Raw genomic sequence first — 24,038 nt, 5'->3', positions numbered from 1 at the left:
GCCCAAACCTTGCATTTCTTGTAAAAGGGTATTAAATATACAGATGTTCAGGTGGGGAGCTGCGTCAGCATGCGTAGGCTGCAAAGGAACAAGTAAGAGGTTTATTCCATGCTGAAAAAAAGAAGAAAGAAAACACAACGTTTTGGCCGTGGAGCCTTCTTCAGGTGTGTTCTTCTTCAGGTCCACACCTGAAGAAGGCTCGACGGCCGAAACATTGTGTTTTCTTTCTTCTTTTTTTTCAGCATGGAATAAACCTATTACTTGTTCCTTAAATATGCAGATTTCCATTTGTGGAGTACACTGTGTCCTTAAAATATTTTAGAATGAAGAAAATGTGTTTTGTCCAGAGGGTTAGCAGAATCTTTCTGATCGGTTTCCTTAGCACTGTTAGGTTCAATCCTGCCTGTTGTTTCTCAAGTTAAACCATGTCCATTGCTCCTTGTAAAACCTGCAGTAAATCACAAGACACATGAAACAGTTTCAGATCATCGATGATCATTGTTGAATATGAGTTGCCAGGTGAGCTCAAATCTGCCTGCCAGGAAATGACAGTCATTTTCTCAATTCTAAACAGTAAAACTCAAAGCTGCTCTGAGCCTTCAGGCTTCAGATGAACATCACTTTATATTGGAAAAAGTGACAAGCAAACTATGCTGTTTTTATTTCCTCCATTCTATACAACCTAATTTTTATAATACAGGTGGGCAGTACATGCTGATAAATAACTGGTTGTTTAATTTAAAGGACAAGCCTTTAAAAAATAATATCTGTAATTAGAAGTATGAGTCAACTCAGAAATAATGATGAAATTGATTACTTGGTTCCTGACTTGTTCAGTGATTTTCCTTTTCCGTTAATCTGCTTTGGTGACGCTGGAGGCCCACTGGGATGTAAGTCAATGAGGGATGGCATGGGAGGTCCAAGGTGTGGTAAGTTTAATACCACAGTGTTCTTTGACAAGAATCCTTTTGCTTTTACTTACAGTACGTCTCTGCAGTGTAATTGAACACAACACGTTTCGTTTACGAAAGCCGCACTGCATTCGATTGAACTGAAGCCATGACCAAATGCTCTCACAATTGCTTTGCTAGAAATGAACATGGCTTTCAGCCCTCTGTAATTTTCAGTGAATTAAGAAAACAAACTCTTCTGATTACTTGATTGAAAGTGTTCTGAAACCTTGACAACTGTCCCAGGTGTTAGCAGAACAGCCAAGAATGGGGGGAAGAAGTTTTGAATAGAGTTTAAAGAGAAAAACAAAAGTAAATCTCTGAATAAATAATAAGAATTCTAACTTCCTACTAATGAATCACACTAAACGATGAAGAATTTGCCTTTTTGGTCAAAAACAAATAAGAATGAATCACTTTATTTTAACAAAAGTAAAGAGCAGACACCATAAAATAATGTTTTAACCACATTGACTGACTTTTGGTTTCATGGCGGGTCAAAAACTTTAAAATAATTCATTAATAAATAATTGAGGTTTTAATAGCAAAACTAATGTAAAAAATGGTTAAGGCATTTATTCTATGGAAAATTAAAAATGAGAAGTGATTTTGTTGTGTACTTAATTAGGTTTTCTTAATCCACCACATTTCAAGTAGTCAGGTCAAAACACAATAAAACACTATTCACTAAATTCTGTTCTCCATTCTTTGTTCTGATGGTGATGGATTCCCTGCTGCTGCATGTATTAACATAATAAAAGGTCCTGTTTTTTTTATAGAGAACTCCTCCTGCTCCTTAATTTATCCTTTCTTACACTTAGGTGAAATATCATGGACAGAAGTTTGCTCCTTGCCTTGAACTGGCCTGGTGTTGACTTAAATCCCCTCAAACAAGGTGAAAATCTGTAGTAATACTTCTTGTAATGTTTACTACTTCCAACTTGGGAAAAACAGTGAAAATGTTACAAGTTTCCCAACATTTAGTAATAGCATTCAGTATCCTACAAATAAATGTATAAATAATTAAAATACCTTTGTGAAACATGAGTACAAATTCAGTTAAAATTGTACACTCTAGTTTAGACTTAGAGTGAACATATTTGCTCAAGAGTATTTCACAGTGTCCAATACTAGAAGTCCTATCTCTTAACCTTTTAGTAAAAATGAATCTGTTTTCTCCTAAACTTTATCCTTAAGGGCAGCAATACTAATTTAAGGGAAGTTCTTTCAAAGTTGTGCTGTGTAGATCACGTGATCAGCACATCTAGCCAATAGAAACACGGAGCTCAGATTTCAGTCTGGAAGAGTGTCTGAGCTGTGACAGGATTGTAAATCGGAGCAGCCAACTAAGAACTCTGAGCACAGTGTTTCACAGAAATTTGGTGTTCACTATCTGCTGGATGCCACCTCTTTTGTAAAATTTGCTTTGCTTCAGTGGGATGGAAACTGGGGTGTTTGTTTCTTAGCCTAACATTAATGACCCAACAGCTTCATCTCTTTCTGCAGACTCTTCCTGAAAGAATGGGGGCAGGAGCACTAGCTATTTGTGTAAGTAGAAAGAGCCGGCTTTCTTTTTCATACATGTGGACTGTTCTGATGTTTTCTCCTTTTTCACTCCTTATGTGCTGTGTGGAAAATGACACACAATAGTCTTTTTTTAGTATGTTGCTCTTTCTTTCTACTAAGCACAGAAAGCATTTAAATCTACTGTCCATCCATGTCTGTAGCTACCACTGAGGACAAGGCCTGTTTCTACAAATTGTTTTAAACTAACAAAAACAGTTATGCTTCAACAGATACCGGGCAGAAAATATACAAACACCATTTCACTGGTGTACCATTATAAGATCATGATTTATAAATGAGTAGAGGAAGAAATCTTCCAAACTTTTTACCACAGTATTTTGTACTAAAAAAACTTGCAATACCATGAGACATTGCCAATAGGAAGTTTTGAAAATTAATTTGGTATTAGTCTTAAAAAAACATGTCGAAAGTCGTACTATTGTTTTTATAAAAAATATTGATATTTTTCTTACTCTTCTAATGTCTGTCTTTCTGTTTTGATCTGACATCACATTCAAACTTTGCTTTGTGATTTCAACATACAAGAATGAAATTTAGAATTGTTTCACTGAATTTAGCAATTGACCACTTAAATTAGTTATATTTGAATGAAACTTGATATTTGTGTCAAATGAACAAATTAGAAATGTGCAAAGTAAAAAAAAAAACTACAAAGAATTCTTTGTATAAGAAATGTTCATTCTTTTAAGTTCCAGTAAGACTTTTATTTACTTTGTCAGCATTGAAATACATTTGCTGTGGCATTTGTTTTTAGCATTTGTGATTCAAAGGATTTCGGTCTGAAATGTTTCTTCCAGTAAAGCTGGTGGAGGACTTTTTGACTGGGTTTAGTTGCACATGCAAATGCCAGAGCAGCTGTTGATGTTAATGCACTTCCTGTGGGTCCTGCCAGTTGTCATTTGGGCCACACACTGAGAGTGAGATGCATGCTGGAACTTGTTAAGGTTGAAGCCTGGGAAGAACTAAAAAGGAAAGAAATAAATGTAGAGCAAAAATAACTATTGTAATTTTTTTAAAGGTACAGTACGTATCTATGTTTTGAAACACAGATCTTTTCAGTCTCACGGGGAGTTCACCTTTTAGTAAAAATAAATCTGTTGAAAATGTTTAAAACTCTAATTCTCTGATGCAACTAATTGTGCATCTTCTCTGAAAGAAATGTAGTTTTCCAATGACTGGTTTTTAGTTATCTTTAGTGCAAGCAGGAGATAGCACAATTATAAATGTCATAAGTGTAAATGAACGGGTAAAGGTTATTTCCATGTTGAAAGGAAAAGAAAAGAGACACAATGTTGTGGCTGTGGAGCCTTCTTCAGGTGTGTGAATAAATCAGTTGTGTCATAAACATAATACACGCCAAGCTTGTATGAAGAGAGAAGTATTACAACTTCCTAGCCTGATCTTGTCAGATCTCAGAAGATAAGCAAGTCAGTACTGGGAACTGAGGTCCAGTATTGTGAGCAGGTGGTACTCTCCCATCTGGAACAGAATTCCTCAATTTGGCGAGCAGACATTCTGAATTGTAGGAGACATCAAACCAAGGTATTGATTACTTGGTCAGAAAAGAGTCTATGGCTCATTTGTAACAGTAGGAGTGTTAACTATAGTTTCCTGGCTAAATTACTCTTTGGGTTTGCACAATTGGAACTATCTGAATTTCCTCCCTACGTTAATTGAGGAAGTAATTTCTCACTACAGTACCAGATCTGCCATGTAGTGTGGATGCTGCCCATCACCCAGGTGAATACCACACCTTGAAGGGGGATGACATGAGTCCTTTCCTATAGCTAGAGCTGTGGGATCCCTTGGGATGCAAAAGGGCTATATCAATTCAATTAAGTATCAGTTCTTGGATAATATTATCTCTCAACAGACACCCAAGTAAATTAATGGACAAAGGAACTATAGTAGGGTATAGTATTCTTCTAAGACTGTTTGAAAGACAGTTCTTAAAAGCTTGTACATACATACTGGAGTCCAGATAAAGGTTTTAAATGCTGGAACTGCTAAAAATGTCATTGCAAAATCGTGGAGGAGGTCAGAGCAGTTTTATACATATGCCTGTAGGCACAAATTAATATGTAAACACTTTACAATAAAACATCTCATTGAGTAGAGGGGAACCAAATCAGAACAGGTTTCCTACAGTATAAGCTCTTTATTGCAAAGCTCAAGACCGTCTGTACAGTACATGTGTGGAGGAGGGGACTGCTGAGGGCACATATGTTAGCCAAACATATCAAAGGAAGGGCAGCTCAGACTGCCTGATCTTCTTTAGCACCTTCTACAAATTAGTACAACTAAATGAGGTCTGTAAGAAAAAAATGTGTAAAACACTACACAGTGTGTTGGGCAACCTGAGCCTTTTCAATTTGTTCATATCATATTTCTTAAGCTGGTTTTGTGACATACAGTACAGTATGTGATGGTCCTAAAATGAATTTTTGCACATGGTGTATACACACAATATGTGTACCATTTGCCCTGTTTCATGACATACATATTGATTTAAGGAAACTAAAATGATCAGAGCAACTAATGATGAACGTTTATACATTACTACATGATAAAAAAAAATCAGCTTTGACTTTAACTGAAACATCTTAGACTGAATGCCTGAGTGAACATTATTGTTTGTGATATTTAGAATAACTGTTTCACTGTATGTACACAGCAGCTCCTGGTGACAGCATTTGTTTCAGCTATTGCAATCTGTTAACAGCAACACTGTACTGTAGTAAAGTAGTGGCCATATGTCCATAGTGGCAATATACTGTACATTTCATTCTTGATTAAACTGTCTCACCCATAGACTAATATTATGAAAAAAAGACTATCATGTGTGTTTAGATATGTACTGTATTATAAATAATGTATTATATAATTTATATTTTGGATTATTTAAATATGATGTTTAATGTTTCTAAGAAAAGCATTATTTTACAATAAAAAACATACTGGGGTATAATGGAGAATATACTGTATGACTGACCCAGGTATAGGTCAGTACATTCCTGTTTGGTTAGTATGGTTTATATTTGAAATTCCTAAGGCAATTTTACATTCTGTTGCACCCATTTTTGAGACAAGAAAATACAGATACTAGGAAGGTGTGTGATTTGTTTATGCTTAATAAAGGACAACACTGCTACATTAGTACAAATTAAGGCAATCTCTCAGTCAGAAGATGACACATCCTCAAACCTACAGTTGTGTGTGTAGAAGGCTTTTTGAATCTGAAAATGGGGTGTGCTTGAAGATTGTAGCTTCTAGCGCTTGCTAGAAGAAGATACAGCAGATATATGAACCTACAGGACCGGGATTGAGAAATCCTGATTTACAGTACTGCAAAGCCAAGCAAACTGACCCCGTGTTGAAGTAACACGTCAAAGGACAGGGTACCCCACAACTGAGCCAACCTCCCCTCCCAGATGCACTGAAAGAGGCACTAGACATGCCCATGGTCAAAGTATTTTCTTTTCACCTTTAGACCACTTTCAGTGCAGTGGCTTTAGTGACACCAAAAAGTTTGAACTTAAGATTTTTGGAAATCTGAATGTAAATGAATACATTGGTCTGGGACCTGTAATAAAGCTGCATGATGTTGTTTTGAAAGTGGAACTTTCACTTGTTAATTTTACTTGTTGTTTTCAAAGATAAACTTCAAATGCTAAGTTGAAGGTTTTGTGCATCTATTAGTCTATTGTCTGTTGTGTGATGTATTTTAATAGATTAAATATGGACACTGTTTCTCAAACTTGAAAAGTTTAAGGTTTAAAAGAGCAGCATAGTGTAGTGGGTAAACTGTTGGACTGATAACTGACTGATGGTGGGTTCATGTCTCTACTGTAGACACTGCTGTTTACCCTTCAGTGAGGTACTTTATCCTGCCTGCTCCAGTTCACCCAGTTGTATAAATAAGAACCAGCACTGTTTGGGGGTATTCTCTGCAATGGACTGGTATCCTATCCAGAGGAGGAATCATAAATTCTGTAGTCTGTTTAATGCTACTGAAACCAGGATGGGCTGTAGTATGGACTTTGCCTTCTTACTGTTAGAGAGGAAAAGGCTTACTTATGTCCGTCAACTGAATAAAGTGGCTTTCTGGAGTATTTGCATGTGTCCATGACAGGATGTCTTTGACTAAAGACACTGTTACACATGATCACCAACAAAGACCTACAGCTTACCCACTTATAGCATGGTACAATATGCTACATACGATGTGATAAACATTGTGGGTTCAGTCTGTGTTTGTATCCAGACTTTCACTAAAAGGAGAGATTCTGCCAGTGTTGCTTTAATACAGTGAAAGACTCTGAAAAAACAGCAGTGGAGCTTTGTTTTGATATTTAAAATTAAAAATGTGTACCAGGGTATGTTCCCTGTTAAACTTGGTATAAGAGGTTGTGTCAATTTTACTGACGTTCCTGTTCCTCCTTTTCAAGAACCTTTTCAGCATGTTTGTAGCCTACAGCCCTATTCACAGTGGATCAGGCGATTGGGTGTGTGTGAGGGTGTTGGTTCATACCCTTAGCTCCTTTGCTCCTGCTGTTGTAATAGACTGTATTTGCCACAGGGAATGCATTTTTCGCATTGTTTCAATGTGCATTTAGATGTGACTGTTGGTCTGAGACACACTGTGCAAGTTCTCTCCGTAGGCTCTTGTGACAGCATGGCTAAGATCACGCCTCCTGGTGTAGCGGTTACTGTAGTGACACAAGCAAATAGCAACCAAATCCTGTCTTGGTAACAGGTGCATAGGTCACACCTCTCCCCTTTCTGCAATGAATTTTTGTTTTTATCACAAAAAGACAAGTGGATTTGGGTCAAAGCTGGAAACCAAAAGCTCTGTGCATTTTCTAGAGTGAACTCAATGTCCTACAAGTAGACAATAATGAACCCCCCCGTGGTGACTGTGGTGGACTGTGCACCTCTCCTCTGCTCTTTGCAGCATAACAGGACGGCGGTACAAATTAAAGAGGACATGAAGAAGATTGTGCAGCTGCCACTCATCAAGCAGAAAGAGCCCAGCATGTGGAAGGTGTTTGGCGTCTCACTCTCAGATCTCAAGAAGCAGGGCCTTCTGAAAGATGGGATTCCGCTGGTGGTGAGGAACATGGTGGAATACTTAATGGAGAACGGTAGGTACAGAATAATGTGAACCCAACATCCCAGCTGTGCTGTGGCCCATATTACTTTAGCCAAATGTACATTTGCATATTTATTTAATAACTATTGTAAAGAACCATGATTTAAATCATTGTTTAGATGTATCTTTTTCACTTTCAGTTATTTCCTTATAGCAAGGTGTACATGTCATGAGAAAAAAAACAGGTTGCAAGTGCTTTGATTTGCAAATATTCTCTGTATTTATAATATGATTATTTTACGGAAAGTATAAAGTATGGTTTTAAAAATGCCCTTTAGGGTTGTGGGAGTATGGAACAAGGCACCCAGCCGACATCTTTCAAGAAACAGCTGGATAAGATCCCCCAGATCAACTATCCATGAGCAACTAAACAAACCAGATGGGCCAAATGCTATTGTCTTGCTTGTTATATTTTCATGTTCTTGTAACTCCATTTATTTTAGCCTTTGGGGACATTCTTATCCCATTATTCATTTTCAAGAGAGCTTCAGTCATTTGAATAATGTTTGATACAGATGTGTACAAAGCTATTCTGTTCTAGAGTGCTGTGAATGATAATGAATTTGTGGTAATTACACTAGCCAATATCCAGACATACTGTACAACTTTGTGTTTTGTTTCTTATATCTGCATTTCTAGAAGGGCAGCAGGGTGTAATGCCAGTTAGTGCTACTGTCTCACAGCTTTTGGGTTCTGGATATGAGTTCTCACTGGGGACCTGTCTACTATCTGTCTATTGTTTGCATGTTCTCCTTGTGAACTTCCACAGATACAGTATGCTGTCTAGGTTCGTTGGCGTTTCTATATATCCCTGTGTGCTGTGTACTGACAACCCATCCCAGCTGTAGTCCTGTCTTGTGCATTATGCTTTCAGAGTATGTTGTGGGTTGCTGAGACTATAAGCAGTAATAAAGGCATCCTTGACAGATGATTCAGCACAGTGATAGTTTACAATGAGCTGTAACCAGACTCAGAAATCAAAATGGAAGGGATTTCTTCTTCCTCTATGGGCTTTTAATTTGCAGCAGTGTGGGATAGTGATTAGGGTTCTGGAGTTGTAACTGGAAGGTTATGTGTTCAAATCCTGGGTGTGCCAGTGATCCCACCATAAGCAAAGTACTGTACTTCACTCAGATTGCTGTGTAAATGGGTAAAATGACTTTGGATAAAAGTACCAGCCAAATAAACTAATATTAAACATTTCTATACAGTATATGTAAAGTGATCTGCCCCTTTGACATTTTCATAACAATACAAGCATCATAAATTCATGTTTTAAAGGTCATCTCTGTGTGCATGTTTTTTTTTAAATAAAGAGAACTTCTTTGGATGTTAGAAAGTGATCATCACAGTGTCATGTGAAAATGCTTAGAATAATAACTCTGGCCTCTGGAAGCTGGAAGGCATAGTTCAAGGTAATGTGGGAGAGGTGGAGCTGAAGTGTCATCTGAGTGCGAGATACAGTTTTTCTTCTTAGCCTTTTATGACATTGTCTTTTCACACTTTGGCTTTGTGTAAAGGTAATCTATCTTGCTGAAACATAAGACTTCATCGCCTTGAGTCATTGACAGTGTAAAAACTGTCACCATGGAACTACCCAGAGAATCCTTTGAAAAGTGCCCCAGTACATGTCAGGCCTCCTTGGAACTAAACTACACTGACCTTTTATATTTTTTGAAAGGTTTCTGTAGACTCAGGTGAAAGAGACATAATTCAAATAATCTTAGTCATATATCAAACAGGCATTCCATCCTATAGACTTTGACATCAATTACTTTATGGCTCCAGACACTGAATTTACAACTATGATGTTGACCATTTTTAATGAGTTTGAGCTGGTCATAGTAATGGTAATTTTCTCTCTTATTCACAGTCCTATTGGTTTAAATGAAAATAATCAGAAAACAGAATTAGAATATATTTAGATATTTCTAAACATTAAATTTTAAGAACAATTCCCAAAATCTCACATTAGCATAGAGTGATATTTTGCTTCTAATTTACAAATTGTATAAAGCCTGTGTACAGGATTTCACAGGCTGTTAAATCCTCATTCAATACTTTGCCACAGTTAAACATTCAACTGTAGTAGTTAAACTGGTTAACTCCAATGACTTTAAATACTTAAGCATGTGTTAATAGATCAGTGAACAGGAGCTCTGTTCTTTTGGTCTTGAATGTCAAATTTTAAAATGGTGTAATTGTGCCCTGTAATATGAGCCTTTGACTGGGCTGAACAAAAAAGCTCCTGATGAGATGTGGTCAGAAGATGAGTCACAGTGACATTTTCTCTTGCGCTACTTATATGGTTATTGCTGGCCTGTTGTCTGGAAATCATTGTTCAGAAATTCAATCACAAAAGTGTCCCTTTTAGGAGCAGATCTGGACAATTTCAGGACAATCCTGCCAGAAAGGCCTCTGGCATTAAGCTATGAATACTATTTTATTGGGTCTTTTTTCATAAACTACTCAATAGTAATAGTAGTGTTATGAAGCTATTTTGGTATGGTTAGTCTTTTATGACATTTGTTTTTATTAAAAAAATGAATAGGATTAACAGTAATTTGTGGTGGTTTAGCAGTGCAGGCTGCTTTCATGCTTCCTTCATAGGTGTAAAACATTTGTTACAACAAGTAGCAAATACTAGTTTGAAGGCTTTATATCCTTTTTAAAAACAAACCTGATTTCAGTGCCACTTACTGAGATCACCTTTAGAATGTAACAAGTAATAGGTTTATTCCATGCTGAAAAGAGAAGAAAGGGAACACAACGTTTCAGTTGTGGAGCCTTCTGTCACGATCCAGTTCCTTCCGGGCCCTATGCGGACGACACGATCCAGAATTGTGAAGACACAAGGGGAAAAATAGTCATGCAGGAAAGGGTCAGGATACAGGGGGGCGTGTCCAAGGTGAGCCGGTGTCCTGGGGAAGTGAGTCCGGGCGAACAAACAAAGCCAAAGTCCAAACGAGGAATCCAAAAGGGAGAGAAGAGTCCAAAGCCAGGAGATCCATCCAGGGATTATAACCATGAGCCGGGTAGGGACCGGCGGGGCAGGGGATCAGGAACAGAAAGTTAAAACCATAACGGAGCCAGACGCAGCAGGACCCCGGGCTCTCACGATGCGGAAATCAATGATGAGCCAGGAGTAAGGTCCACGTCTGGCTTTTAAGGGGGAGCGGGATTAGGGAACAGGTGCAGACAATGGGGCAGAACAAGGAAGGGCTGGAGCACCCTTAAGAGGAGGGGTTAGCGATCGTGACACCTTCTTTGGGTATGTTAACCTTTAGAATGCCTGCTTGATTGCTTGAATATAAAGGCTTATTCAATAATTCCATTAGATCCTTTAATGAACTATAGACTTCCAGCACTGATCCCAAAACAAATGGGTTCAACATCTTTTAACTTAATGCTGTTCTCTGGTAATCAACCATCAGGCATCAGGTAGTGAGTTTCAAGTAAACATACAACCCTGAAGTCTAAGGAGTTTTCAGAACAACTCAGGGACAAAGTTGTATAAAGGCTTTGAAGTAAATAATTCAAAAAGGAAATGGACCCAGTCACTGAGGAGCTGGGCAAGAAGGTAACTGGTTGGTGATGCCACTATGAGACCAATGACAACTTTGAAGGAGTTACAGAGTTCAGAAACTAAAATGGGCTAAAAATTTCCATGGGTCATAGGATTCTACACAGCAGGCTAGTATGGAATTGAAAACAAATCTCAATTCCCGAATGACATCTAAGTGATACTGCAGACATTTGGCAAAAGAGTTTGTGGTCGAACAATACAAAACTGGAATGTTTTGCTCTATGTACAAAGCCAGATATTTGATCCAAACCCGACAGTGCATCAATCTGTCAACACCATCTCTACTGTCAAACATAATGGTGGCAGAAATATGTTGCAGTTCTGCTGCTCATCAGCAGAGTCTGGGAATCTTGTCAAGACTGATGGGACCATAGAAGGAACAAAATACTGGCAAATCAGAGAAGAAAAAATGTTTTGGTCAATAGTCACACTATTACTTGAGAAGCCTAAACTACTGTAATATTTTTTGCTTCAAACTTCTTTTAGCCATCAACATATTTAAGATAACTGGGAAAACATTTACCTTTCATCAGGACTATAAACCAAAGCATAAGGCTAATGTTACACTGACATTGCTCAAGGATAAGAAAGTGAATGTCCTTGAGTGACCCAGTCAAAGTTCTGACTAGAATCCTATTGGGAATCTCTGGAAAGACTTGAAAACTGCTGTACAGAACTGAATCCCAAACAACCTGAGAGAGCTTGAGGAAATGTGTAAAAACAAGTGAGTAAAAATTGCATTTTGCAATTATGCAAAGTTGGTAGACCAATATATAAAGGCTTGTGGCTGCGATTGCTGCCAAAGTACCAGCAAATCTTAGAGGAAAAGAAATTGTTTCTTTCGTTTTTGCCTCATCATAAGCCAGACAGGGCTATATTTAGACATTTCTCTCTATGTTCCTCACACTCTTATTCAAAGGCTGTAGACTTAAGCAATCAACATATTTCATTTTTTCTCTTTAGTTTTTGCTTACATATATTGTAACATGTCTTAACCTTTCAGATCTTCAGTTTGAGCATTCAGCTTTTAAAGTTTAAAAAATGCGAATCCAACCTTTTAAAAAAGGGACACCATAGGAAGGGACTGGCTACTTTTTCAAGAAACTGTATCACTAAAGCAAAGTTCATGAAAAGGTCAAACATCAAGTCCTAGTCTCCAAATCCAGACCTTATTGCGCAGAATGCTGTGGCCAGAGGTGCCTTTTCAGCTTCTGACGTTCTGCCTCTAAGTGGGCCTCTGATCAGTCTAAACTGGGTCTGGGCTCCTCCATCTCTCTGCTATGTCTCCCCTACTTTTGTCTTGGGCCTTTGCCTGCATGCACCAATAGAAGTATTGGGCATCTCGCAGCTTCACCTCCAGACATCACAAGTCTCCCGGAAGTCCCGGGAGTCTCCAGAAAATCAGCGTCTCCTCCCTGACTCCCACAAGTGATCCATAATCTCCTGGAAATCGTCCCCGGGCTCCCAAATTTTTCACTTGGCGCGGTCCGAAAAATCATCAGCGAATTATCTAAGAAGATAATATGACCTTGAACCATCTGAGAATCTACTCAAATCTGCTAAACAAGCCGCATCTCTGTACAACGAAAGTTTTCAAAGAAAGTGAGATTATTCAACTGGAATGGTGAGTTACAGTATTGTAGCGAATCCGGGTTCTTGGGCAGCCAACATCCCTGTTATCCGCAGGGGCAGATTCGTTACAGTATCTATAGTGTATTGCATAAATATTATAGTATCCGTGAATTATTTAATTATATTGCTGTGATTTTTTTCAAGGACCCCCCCACCCCTGATCCGCAAGTTTTCACGGAAGGGACGACCCCCCTGTCATGATCGTAATCCCTCCTCTTAAGGGCGCTCCGGCCCTTTCGTATTTTAGTTTATTATGTGCACCTGCCCTCTGTTTGTCCCTCCTTATTTAAGCCTGGTGCTCTCGCTACTCCTGGCTCTGCATTGGAAGATGGACGCCTGGAGGCCCACCTAACATCAAGTCTCCCCACGTCCGCGACTTGAGGGCATAGGCTTCCAAACGCGTCCTGACCAGCTGAGTCCGGGGCTCGGAGCGCCTGGCCTTGTCAGTCAATTTTTAACTTCCTGGTTCCACGTCCCCATTCCTTGTTTTTACTCGTTTTTGTCTTGGATGGACCTCCCGGTTTTGGATATTGGACTGTGCCATGGTTTCCCTATTTGGACTGTTTTGAACCTGTTCGCCTGCGCCACATCCCCTGAGCACCTGATCACAGCCATCACGCCACCCTGTCTGCCATCCCATCCTGCTCCTGCTGTGTTTCCCTTGAAGTCTTATTCCAGTCACTTCCGGATTATACTGTCTGGATAGGGTCCTAAACTATGCATCGTGACACCCACCCCTCCCTGAAATCAATTTTTCAAAATTGGGATGTCTGCACCTCTGCCTGTCCAATCCATGATGACTTTACCTGACTCTCCCTTTTCAGTCCATCCTCTGCTTGCTTCAGGATTTGCCCTCGCGATACAGTTACGCACATGTATTCTGGTTAAACCACCTCACCATTGACTTGTCCACTTCATAACTTCCCTTCTCCCAGCATTAACAGCGTAGTCCCTAGTTCGGACTTTCTCTGTGGTACGCAATCATTGGCCAAGATGTAGCTGATAAGAGCAGCAGAATGAGTGACTAGCTGGCGACAGCCATCATCACTGCCATTGGCTCTAAATCTCAGGCAGCTCATTGGATGTGCCTGCCAAATCAGCACTAAGTATTCACAGCTGCCACACCAGCTCAAAATTATTTCAATACAGTTTCAGATGCATCCCCCCATTCTAGCTCATTCAGCCTTAACTCTGTTTATTGAAATATCTGATTTCCTCTCTGTACAGAGAAACTTAAGCAATTCCAGTTTACGTGAGTCTCTAAGGATTGTCCTCAATTCCAACGTTTTTGCCTCATCATAAGCCAGACAGGGCTATATTTAGACATTTCTCTCTATTTTCCTCACACTCTTATTCAATGTGAGAAGTTACACTCCTCAGTCGCTTAAAATATCCTATGCGCATTGCGCTTTGGGGTGCACCATAATTTATTTCTCATCCCTCCCATCACCCCATCTTTGCTGCAGCTGCCTGGCTCATGCCTCATTAAAGCAGAGGGGTTCCGACAGCCCCACCCTTAAAGAAGGATTCATAAAAGTTTCTCTTGGCCAAGCGAGTAATACCACTTAAAGCTCACCTATTTCAATCATGCCTCTTCTCTGTTGTGATTGGGGTTTGTCCAACCTACTTCAACATCTCTGAACAGAAAATTCCTCCTCCACCAGTGACTCACCCAGTCACAATAGAGACCAGTAAGACAACATTGAAGGCCCTGAAATGTCATCTAAAAGAGCTAGTAGCTCAGGAATGTAAACTGATCCAAAACTGCAGGGCTCTATGTAAGTGAAGAATTCGATTCTAAAAGATTCATGAGGCATGAAAATTAACCAGTGTTATTTTGCAAGAACTGCTGTAATGTGCTTTGTGCTACAATGACACTTCATGCAGTGGGTCTCTATACTAACTGCAAACCACACTGCGTTTATACAGTCAATCTGGGAGGTATTTCCTTGCACCTGAAGGAAACGTCTTTTAACTTATTATTAACATATATTTTTGGTAAGTCCATCTTCACTGAATATCTTTTGTTGTTTTCATCACATCTGTGAACTGAAGGAACAAACTAGGGTGTTCCTAGTGTGTTTTCAGCTTTGTCTCACTAGGTGTCAATGTTGTGCTTTCAATACTTATATAGAGAGCAGTTTCCATCACTTCATGAGTGCACTGTTGAGTGCCCTGTTACATGTACAGTAAAAAAAAAGGGGCTAAAGATAAAAATGTACAAAACAACAAGGGATTGGTCAAGAACAATTATGTAAATTAATTAAAATAATTAATTCAATAGAATTTTTATTTAACACTTTTCTTTGCTTTAAAGCTTGATTCCAAAACAAATAACTTTATTATGCTACAGTATATGGCTGATACAGTACTTTCTATCCATAACACCTTACCATAATAACAATCTAATAAGTACAGTATATATTATAATCTAATAAGGACGAAGTGTCTGTCTTAAGGGTACAACAGTGCACCCCCTGGGATTTCAAAATAATTTCAATTATTAAATGGGAAACACGGTGATGCAATGGTTAGCATTGATGCCTCACAGCACTGGGGCCTGAGATCAATTTCTGGGGTGCTATCTGCATGGGTTTTGTGTTCGCTTCCTCCAGGTGCTCTGGTTTCCTCCCACAGTTCAGGAACATGCTGGTAGATCAATTGGTTTCTGAGAATCTGGCCCTGAAATGAGTAGGAGTGTCTGTGTGTCTGCTCTGGTTGTCCTGTCCAGGTTGTATCCTGCCTCGCGCCTGTTGCTTGCTGGGATAGGCACTTAATTGAATAAGTGGTTAGAAAATAAATGGATGTATAATTATAATTATTATTTATTATATATATATTAATTATAATAATATAATTAATATTTTTTATAAATGAAAATATTTGGGAAATTTGTTTGTATAAAGTTTACACTTCCTGTCAAATCCTCAACTAATATCTGTGTAAACTGCACAGTGTCCTAGTATTCCCTAGACATTATTCATGGGTAATAGCTTTGTTTATGTGCATAACAACCTTGATTGGAATTCTGATGAAACTACACTGGTATGTGCTGGAGCACCATGTGAGAATCCGAGAGGAAAAAGAATCACAAAAAACTTGTTGGCATTCTGAACGGCACTCAATGCAGAATTGCGCCACATGGCTATTAAATTTAACTGTCAGATACTGTCAATAAGAATCCAGCAAGCAACAGCATGTGATAGCTTTTCACATAATTAACGGCATTCTTCACATGAGAAAACCAGTGCACTGTAACTATAATAAAACCTCAATTAAAATGTGCCTGTTCCATGATGTCAAAGAGACTCTTAGGACTGATTATAGCGATCTGTCTACAGGTGGCTTTGCTGCCTTCTTAAGTACCAGAGTAATGATAATGGGAGTGTTTCTCAGGCAGGGTCACTCATCTCCTCTTCTCTCCTAATGCAGGGATGCAGCAGGAAGGCCTGTTCCGAGTCAACGGGAATGTAAAAGCTGTGGAACGGCTGCGCAGGAGGTGCGAGAGCAGGGAGACGGTGGACCTTCTCCAGGAAGCAGACATTTGCTCAGTAGCCAGCCTCCTGAAACAGTTCCTCAGGGATCTCCCTGGGGGGGTGATCACCTCCACTGTTCAGACAGCACTGATACACCTGTACCACGGTGAGTGCAGTGCTATTTCAAACCGGGACAAAGAAGGGCCTGTTCGCTGTTTGCGTCCACTAATGATTTATCGCCTCCCAAAAGATTTTTGTCTTTGGAGAACAACATCCTTCAGGCTGCTCTGGGTTTTTATTTTACTATATTATAGTCTTTTTTCCCTTCCACTCTAAAAAGCAGAGCCTCTTTTTGTGTCATGATAACTTCTGTTGAAAAAAGTCAATCAAAGGTACAGTATTAATCTTAAAGTGTTGAGTTTGACAATGTGGTGGGTAGCTTGTTCAAGACTCCTATAGCCTCTCATGAAAAGAGGTGCCTCCTGTTATTGATTTTAAATATGCTGCCCCTTATAAATATGCTTCCTGTATTTAGTTATTTGTGTTGATTGTGAAGAAATCCATAGAGCTTACTTTACTCAAGCTTTCGTAATCTTCTCTGGTCAAGACTAAAAAGATTCAGTTCTTTTAGCCTATCGGAGTAGAACATTTCTTTGACTTGAATGTACTGTACCTAGATGTTCTTCTCTAGACTGGTTATTATTACTTCAGAGCAGTAATAACTTTGTTGAATCATGGTGACCAAACTGAGCAGTTTTTTTTTTTATTTCAACATCCATATACTGTAATAGTTGTATGATTACAACCTTTGAGTACTGTGGTGGTTCATCATTGGTTTAAAACATCTGCTTTCCATTTTCCAAATACCACAACACAATGGCCTCAACCAGATTGTCCTGTGCTCAAAAGAGATATAGTGGCATTTAATATCACCCTCTCGGGTTTCCATGAACTATGAGGAAACTTGATTTAGAGGACTTCTCTACTTGGAAGCGAATGCTCTATATCAGTGTTCAGACTGTGTATGGCAAGGAGAGATGTTTTGACAAAGGTCTGCATCAAGAAAAGTGTCCTGAGAGTCAATGGTACATGGGCAAGTCCAGTCTAGACCTTCACTTTCACAGTAGATCATGTGGTATCACAGGATCCATGGTTTATATTCCATACTGTAGTTTGGCTAGATCCTAATAAATGCGAGACAGGGATGAGATATGCAGAGTATATTTGGAGTAGAGAACCTGGCTGAGGGAATTTTGGTGGCCTCACCATAAGGATGAATATTATATAAGAAGGTGAAAGAAAGTGTGCGAGATTAAGACCTAACCTTCTTCCCAAATTTCTATTATAACTTTGTTATAACTCCATTTATGAGTATAAAACAAAGTCTGTTTGATGCAGATACTGTATTGACCATCTATCCATTTTTAACCGCTTCTTCCAATTCAGAGTTGTGGGGGAGCCAGAGCCTATCCAGACAAGCTATAACCCAAAAAAAACTCTTTTTGGGTTATAGAATTACATTTTTTGCTAAATCTCTTTATAGATTCACCAGAGCATTTGTCGGACCTAAATGCAAAATTCTGGATGAATAATTTATCAGACAGAGGCAGATAGTAAATATGGCATAATAGATGTCTACAGTCATGTTTGGAAGTCCAGGACTCAGGATACCTGTAGGTTAAAAGCTGAGATGTAAAAGCATTGAATGCTTACATCTCACCAGAAGACTGATGTATTTATGCAGAGTGACCTTAATACTCCTGCACTACACATGTGTTTCTAAATATTATGTGCAGATGGTGCACCCTCTGTGCCAGGAGAAATTCATATACATTACCTTCCCTCTGGTCACTGGGATTTGATTTCACTGCACATAGATGTAGATACTGTTTCACATTAACTTTTACATTATATGGCACCTCATGTCAGAATTGCATAATAAATGGTACTGATTATTTCAGGTTAAGTACCACTGAGTGAAAGGACTATTTCAGTTTTTAAAATGTCTTTTTTCTCTGTTTTTATCATTTTGCCTTAATTAGTATGAACAATCTCCAAAGAGCTTAACTCCGTATTATGAATGTTAATTCATCTCTCATGTTTTGAGCCAAGGAGAATTGTTTTCCGGAAGAAAGAAATTGTATTGTTTCTCACAAACAAAGATTGATTAAAAATTATGTAAATCTTACAAACAATCGTGTATGGGCCTATTTCCTCCCTATTATTATGCTTGTTCATGCTAGCTCATTAAAATACCTCCTTACCTGTTATGATATGACTTGGCCATGAAGCATGATTATGTGCATATTCATTAAAATTCATACTGGCAGTAATTATTCCTGTACAATTATGGTAGTGTTGAAATTACAATCAGAAGACACTTTCTCTTCATGCCAGTGTTGTTATAGTTAGTCTTGGAGATGATAGATAGGCTCAGAGTTATACTCATCTCTCTTTTATTAGTATTACATTACATGAAATAACACTGACTTCTTCTGTGTAATAGAAGTCAGTACCTAATTTTTACCTTTAATGAAACTTTATGAGTTGTTAAAAAGTATCTGAGGAGTTTCTTGAGGAGGTGGTGAGTCATTTCAACACAGGCAATAGAGCTTTCCATTCTCATTGTGCAGATCTCTTTGCTGTCTCCAAATGATTCTTGTCAAAATTATTCGTAGCATTTATTTTTCCAATGGTTGGGAAAATATTCGACAATATCACCCCTATTTAAACCCTTGTTAAATGTAAATGATTGTACTGTGGGCCCATGGTAATCTATGTATATTCTATTTGTGTTTGAATAATTCAGTTGTTCTTTTCAGAGGTGATAAGGAACAATAGACTTATTTGATGCGTTTCCTCAAAGACATGTTGCAATTTTAACAGTGTTTGTGTATCTCAAAGACAACTATTTCTCTTTGAGAAATTCATAAAAATGTTTACTGGAAAATTACATTCATTAGTCTAGCAAATGAAACCTGATGACTTGCAGAGTGAAGCACGGTGCAGTGTTAGAAATTATTTGTCCATAAATGTTCACCATTTTTTCCTTCAAATAAATGGTGGACAAAAACTTTGATTGCTTGGATACACTGTAGTACAGATTTAGTTGACCAGCAGACTAAAAAATGCTGTTTTTTGTCCTGCTGTGACTCAATTGCAGGTGCTCACAGGCGACTATGACTTCAGAGTCACACAGCACCATTCCTCCTCCCCCTGCAGGAGAATTTAACACTGTCTAGGGTCCAAGGGGGTGGTGTCTCCTTCTGTAACAGTCTCAGTGCGACTTTCCCTACTTCACTTTCGTATAGTTGAGTTGTTTGCCATCTACTGAACTCACAGACACAGGTCATTTGGCACTCCTACTGGGTACAGGGTTTGCTCTTGGAACATGTTGCCTAAAATGAACATGACTGGATGAAATAAGATATTGTTGTATGCAGTTAAATCATGAGTGCAGCTGCGAATGTCAATATACCGGGCTTTCACTGTATTTATTGTTTGGTACTTCCCAATGTACCCTTTAAAAAGAATGTGTCGATGCTTTAACTTCAATGACACTTAAGCTATAAATTAGATTTGCAGATTTGGACACTTGAATGAATGCATATAAAATACCTAATTCTGGCAATAAAGCCTAATCATATTAACCAGACTTCAGAAACTAAAGGAAAAAATATAATACCACACTAGAAATAAAGAACCACAGGCACAATTTAAAATAAAATACCAATATTATTTTTCCCCAAAATATGTGTTTAGTAGAAACTTTCCTATGTTGGGAAAGTTGAAAAAACTTCTTAAAAACAGATGAAGGATGACAAGCACATTTCAATTATTAATCAACAGATACAAATCATAATGCATTTTAAAAGTCTGTCAACTTTTTGCAGACATTCCTATCATCAAACTAAAAATTTTCACTTTACAGACATTTTCTTGATATAATTATATAAATCTGTATGTAATAATAACCAAAAACAACCATATCTCAATTGGATTTGTTATGGCATAAAATCAATTTTAATATACAGTACATTCTACAGTACATTGGGGTCTTTTTTCCACCTATAAAATAAATGTTTAAAGCATATGCAGACATTTTGCTATGAAACCCATAGCATTTAAATATTATTGTTAGATAATGCACATTTATTGGCTCTATACCAAATATGAATACTTTATCTAATTACATATTTTGAACACTCACTTTTAAGGTATGAGTTATAAAACTCAGAATACAATGTTACAAAACCTTATGAATTTTAATTACAAAGATAACTTCGATATCTCCTTATTTCTGCTTGGGTCAGTAAGATTACATTACAGCAGAGAAGACTTGAGAAAATGTTTAGCTTCAAACTATGAAAAGCAAGAATACATTAATAAGACCTGTTTTGGCAAAAGTAAATATATTTCTGTGTGTAGTATTTAACCTTTTTTTCTAGTAGGTCTTCAGTTTACAATAATGATCTTCTTAAAACAAGCCCCCAGTTCAAATCGATTACATCAAATTAAACTAGTCTAAAATATCAGTAGATCATGTAGAAATAACCCTTTTATGTTTTAAAAGTGTTAGTGAGATTACACTGTTATTGCGGTTTTTGGTGCTGTTTAAACAAATGGTTGTCATATGTTTGACTGTTTCCTCATTTTAACACCAAACCGGATTTTGGAGAAGTGCGCTTACTTAGTCATGTTAAATGGTAAAGTTTAGGTTAAACCAAAAATGATTTCAAAAGTACAGGAGTTTGGAGAATTTGAAAGCATATATTTGAAAACAAAATGTATAATAAATAATAATCCAAATCCTGGTTTGCCGCAGGAAAAGGTTTAGGCAAGGTGGTAACCTCCCGCAGATGACATGTGGCACGTTAACGTCAGTCCTGCCCCCAATACGCTGTCGACAGCTAGATTACTGTACTGGCTTGTGATCTAACTAGCTATCTGTATTATTGTAACTGGATAATAACAGTCCTATCCTGAACAAGACATTATTTGACCACATCAACTTGCCTGATAATATAGAATTCAAAGATTTAGATTACACATAATGCTGACCGAGGAAGAGCTTTGCGCTTAAACCACGTTGTTATTTGCCGTTTTCTGTCTGTATGACACCATCATTGTGTTCTTTTTTGCTTATCAGGCTGTGTATATCATTTTGTGCTCATTTAGGCCATAAGTATTTTTTCACTTTGAAAACTGTCTTCCACATCCATTATTATTCTTTAGAAATTATGTTCCTCACCAATGTCAGCAAGCGGCGAAAGGACACACTGTGACCTGATGATTCGGCTGCGAGGAAATGCTGTGTTTTTCTTCTGCGTTGATTACTAACATACAGTAGCTATCAAGCCTCCAAAGCTGTCTGCACACTATTTGTATTGATGGTTTCTTTTATTCATGTACAACAACCACAGAGGCACGCGTCTCTACAACAGTTTCAAAATGTTACATTCATTACGTAGTTTTTTTAACCAACTAGGCTTGATACAGATGTGTGAATTGTTCGGGCCAAGGTACAGTACAAGACTGTTAGATTTGGTCCCAATGCTTGAGATTTGAGAGCTATGCGATTACGTACAGTACCACCTCAGCTGCTAGCTGGCAAATGATCTTATAGCATAGGTGTAGTACTATGAAACAGTATTTCAATATAGATTTATGTGTACATTTTGTCTGTGTTCACGCATTTGTTTGGCAAGGCAGTGCTGGTTTTTCACCAGGCAGCACTCCTGGCCTGTATACAACTGGGAACTCTGGCCTGGTATTCTGTGTTGGGGTGTCCCAGCCACAGTTGGCTAAGGACGGGACTCAACCTGTGCTAAGGAAAACAGCTGTAAGTGCTTAAGAAAAGCTGCTTGGGAAGCCCCTTAGTGTGGATGGTTAATATTAAATACATTTATAATACAATTTTTAATACATTTGTAAGATACTATATACTGTATATTGATTTATTACAATTATTTATTATTATTCCTTACACTTATATAGTGCTTTTCTGGACACTCCACTCAAAGCGCTTTACAGGTCATGGGGACTTCCCTCCACCACCACCAATGTGCAGTCCCACCTGGATGATGTGACAGCAGCCAAAGTGCACCAATACGCTCACCACACATCAGCTATCAGTGGGGAGAAGAACAGAGTGATGAAGCCAATTAATAGATAAGGATTATTAGGATGCCATAAATGGTAAAGGCCAATTGAAAATGTGGCCAAGACGCTGGGGTAACACTCCTTCCTATTCTTTTCAAGAAACACCCTGGGACTTTTAATGACCACTGAGAGTCAGGACCTCAGTTTTACATACAGTATCATTGAGAAGAGTGCTTTTTTAAAGTATAGTGTCCCCATCACTACACTGGGGCATTAGGACCCACACAGGCTGCAGGGTGAGCACCCCCTACTTGCACCTCTAATATGTCTTCCAGGAGCAACTTTAATTTTTCCCAGGCCTCTCATCCAGGTATTGACCAGGCTCACACCCGCTGAGCTTTAATGGGTTGTGAGTCAGTTGAGAGTTGCAAGTTAGCTGCTGGCTAACTTATTCAACTTTGATTTTATAAACTAAGATATTTACAGAAGATATGTTACTACAGTACTATAATTACATAAACCAATGTTTTAATTAATTGTGTTAACTAAATAACGGTCTACTTTCATCTTTTTATCCACTTTGTTTTCTTTGCTTTTTAATTTGCTTTAATTTTGTGGTATGCGCGCTTAAGGTACTATAAAATACTTAAGATTATTATGTAAATATTGACATTAAAGTTTATATACAGTATTCACATTTTGTAAAGTGTTGATAAAGTGTATTGTTATTGTTTCTGTTATTAATATAAGACCTGTCACATTTTGGCACCTCCCCTTGAATTTTCCCAGTGAGACTCATATCATGTGGAGCTTTTCCTTAGTCTCCTATAATCCTGGATTTCCCATTGCTTTTGACTCCATCCATGACAGCCACTAAGACCTGTGCCTCAACCAAATTCTTGAACATACTGTCCTGTTTCTAATATTATCATTGCCCATTGGCCTTCAGTCCTGAGAAGCATCTGTGTGATCTAATCTAATCAGGGACAGAAAACTTAATAATGAAGATGATTGAGAACAATAGAGGACATACCCATGTGATGTAATCGGAAATATTTTTAATTTGCCTTTGAGGTCTCACTTAACTATTTCTTTACGCTCCTTGGGTTCAGTCGTACCATGCATGCTTACCTTTTTTCAGATCATCTGTTTTTGTTTTGATTCCCAGTCGTTGCATCTCTGTTGTGAAGTTCATTTATACAGTTCAATTTATACAGTTCTTTTACTTTGCAGATTATAACGAGGATCAATTAAAGCAAGATCTGAAAGAAATATTACAACAACTGCCTGAGATACATTACTGCCTGCTGAAATATCTGTGTCATTTTCTGACCCAAGTGGAGAAACAGCAGAAGGACAATCGAATGACAGTGTTCAATCTGGCCACCGTGTTTGGACCAAACGTCTTTCAGTAAGTAAAAATTTTAAAAAATGTGCTGGCTTATAAAATTGATAGATAGTTGGAAAAATGACTGTGTTAACGTCTGCCACAGGAAATGTATTATGAGATAAGGTATCAATAATAAAAGCAATAAAAATCTTGTTTACAAGGC

At 38.1% G+C, this 24,038-nt stretch overlaps 1 protein-coding gene across 1 annotated transcript in view; it reads left to right on the top strand.

The window, feature by feature from the left end:
- The first annotated feature begins 2,245 nt into the window (after positions 1 to 2,245).
- Positions 2,246 to 24,038, top strand: part of fam13a (family with sequence similarity 13 member A) — a 100,987-nt gene continuing 79,194 nt past the window's right edge. The window contains exons 1-4 of the mRNA XM_088909914.1: positions 2,246 to 2,498; positions 7,492 to 7,681; positions 16,340 to 16,549; positions 23,719 to 23,896. Of these exons, the coding sequence (XP_088766040.1) occupies positions 2,427 to 2,498; positions 7,492 to 7,681; positions 16,340 to 16,549; positions 23,719 to 23,896 (650 nt within the window). The 5' untranslated portion in view covers positions 2,246 to 2,426. The remainder of the gene's footprint in view (positions 2,499 to 7,491; positions 7,682 to 16,339; positions 16,550 to 23,718; positions 23,897 to 24,038) is intronic.

This window comes from Atractosteus spatula, chromosome 1, assembly GCF_055471065.1.
Source record: "Atractosteus spatula isolate fAtrSpa1 chromosome 1, fAtrSpa1.hap1, whole genome shotgun sequence".
NCBI lineage: Eukaryota > Metazoa > Chordata > Actinopteri > Semionotiformes > Lepisosteidae > Atractosteus > Atractosteus spatula.
Note: the sequence above shows the minus strand (reverse complement) of the source record. Positions and strands in the feature narration are given on the sequence as shown.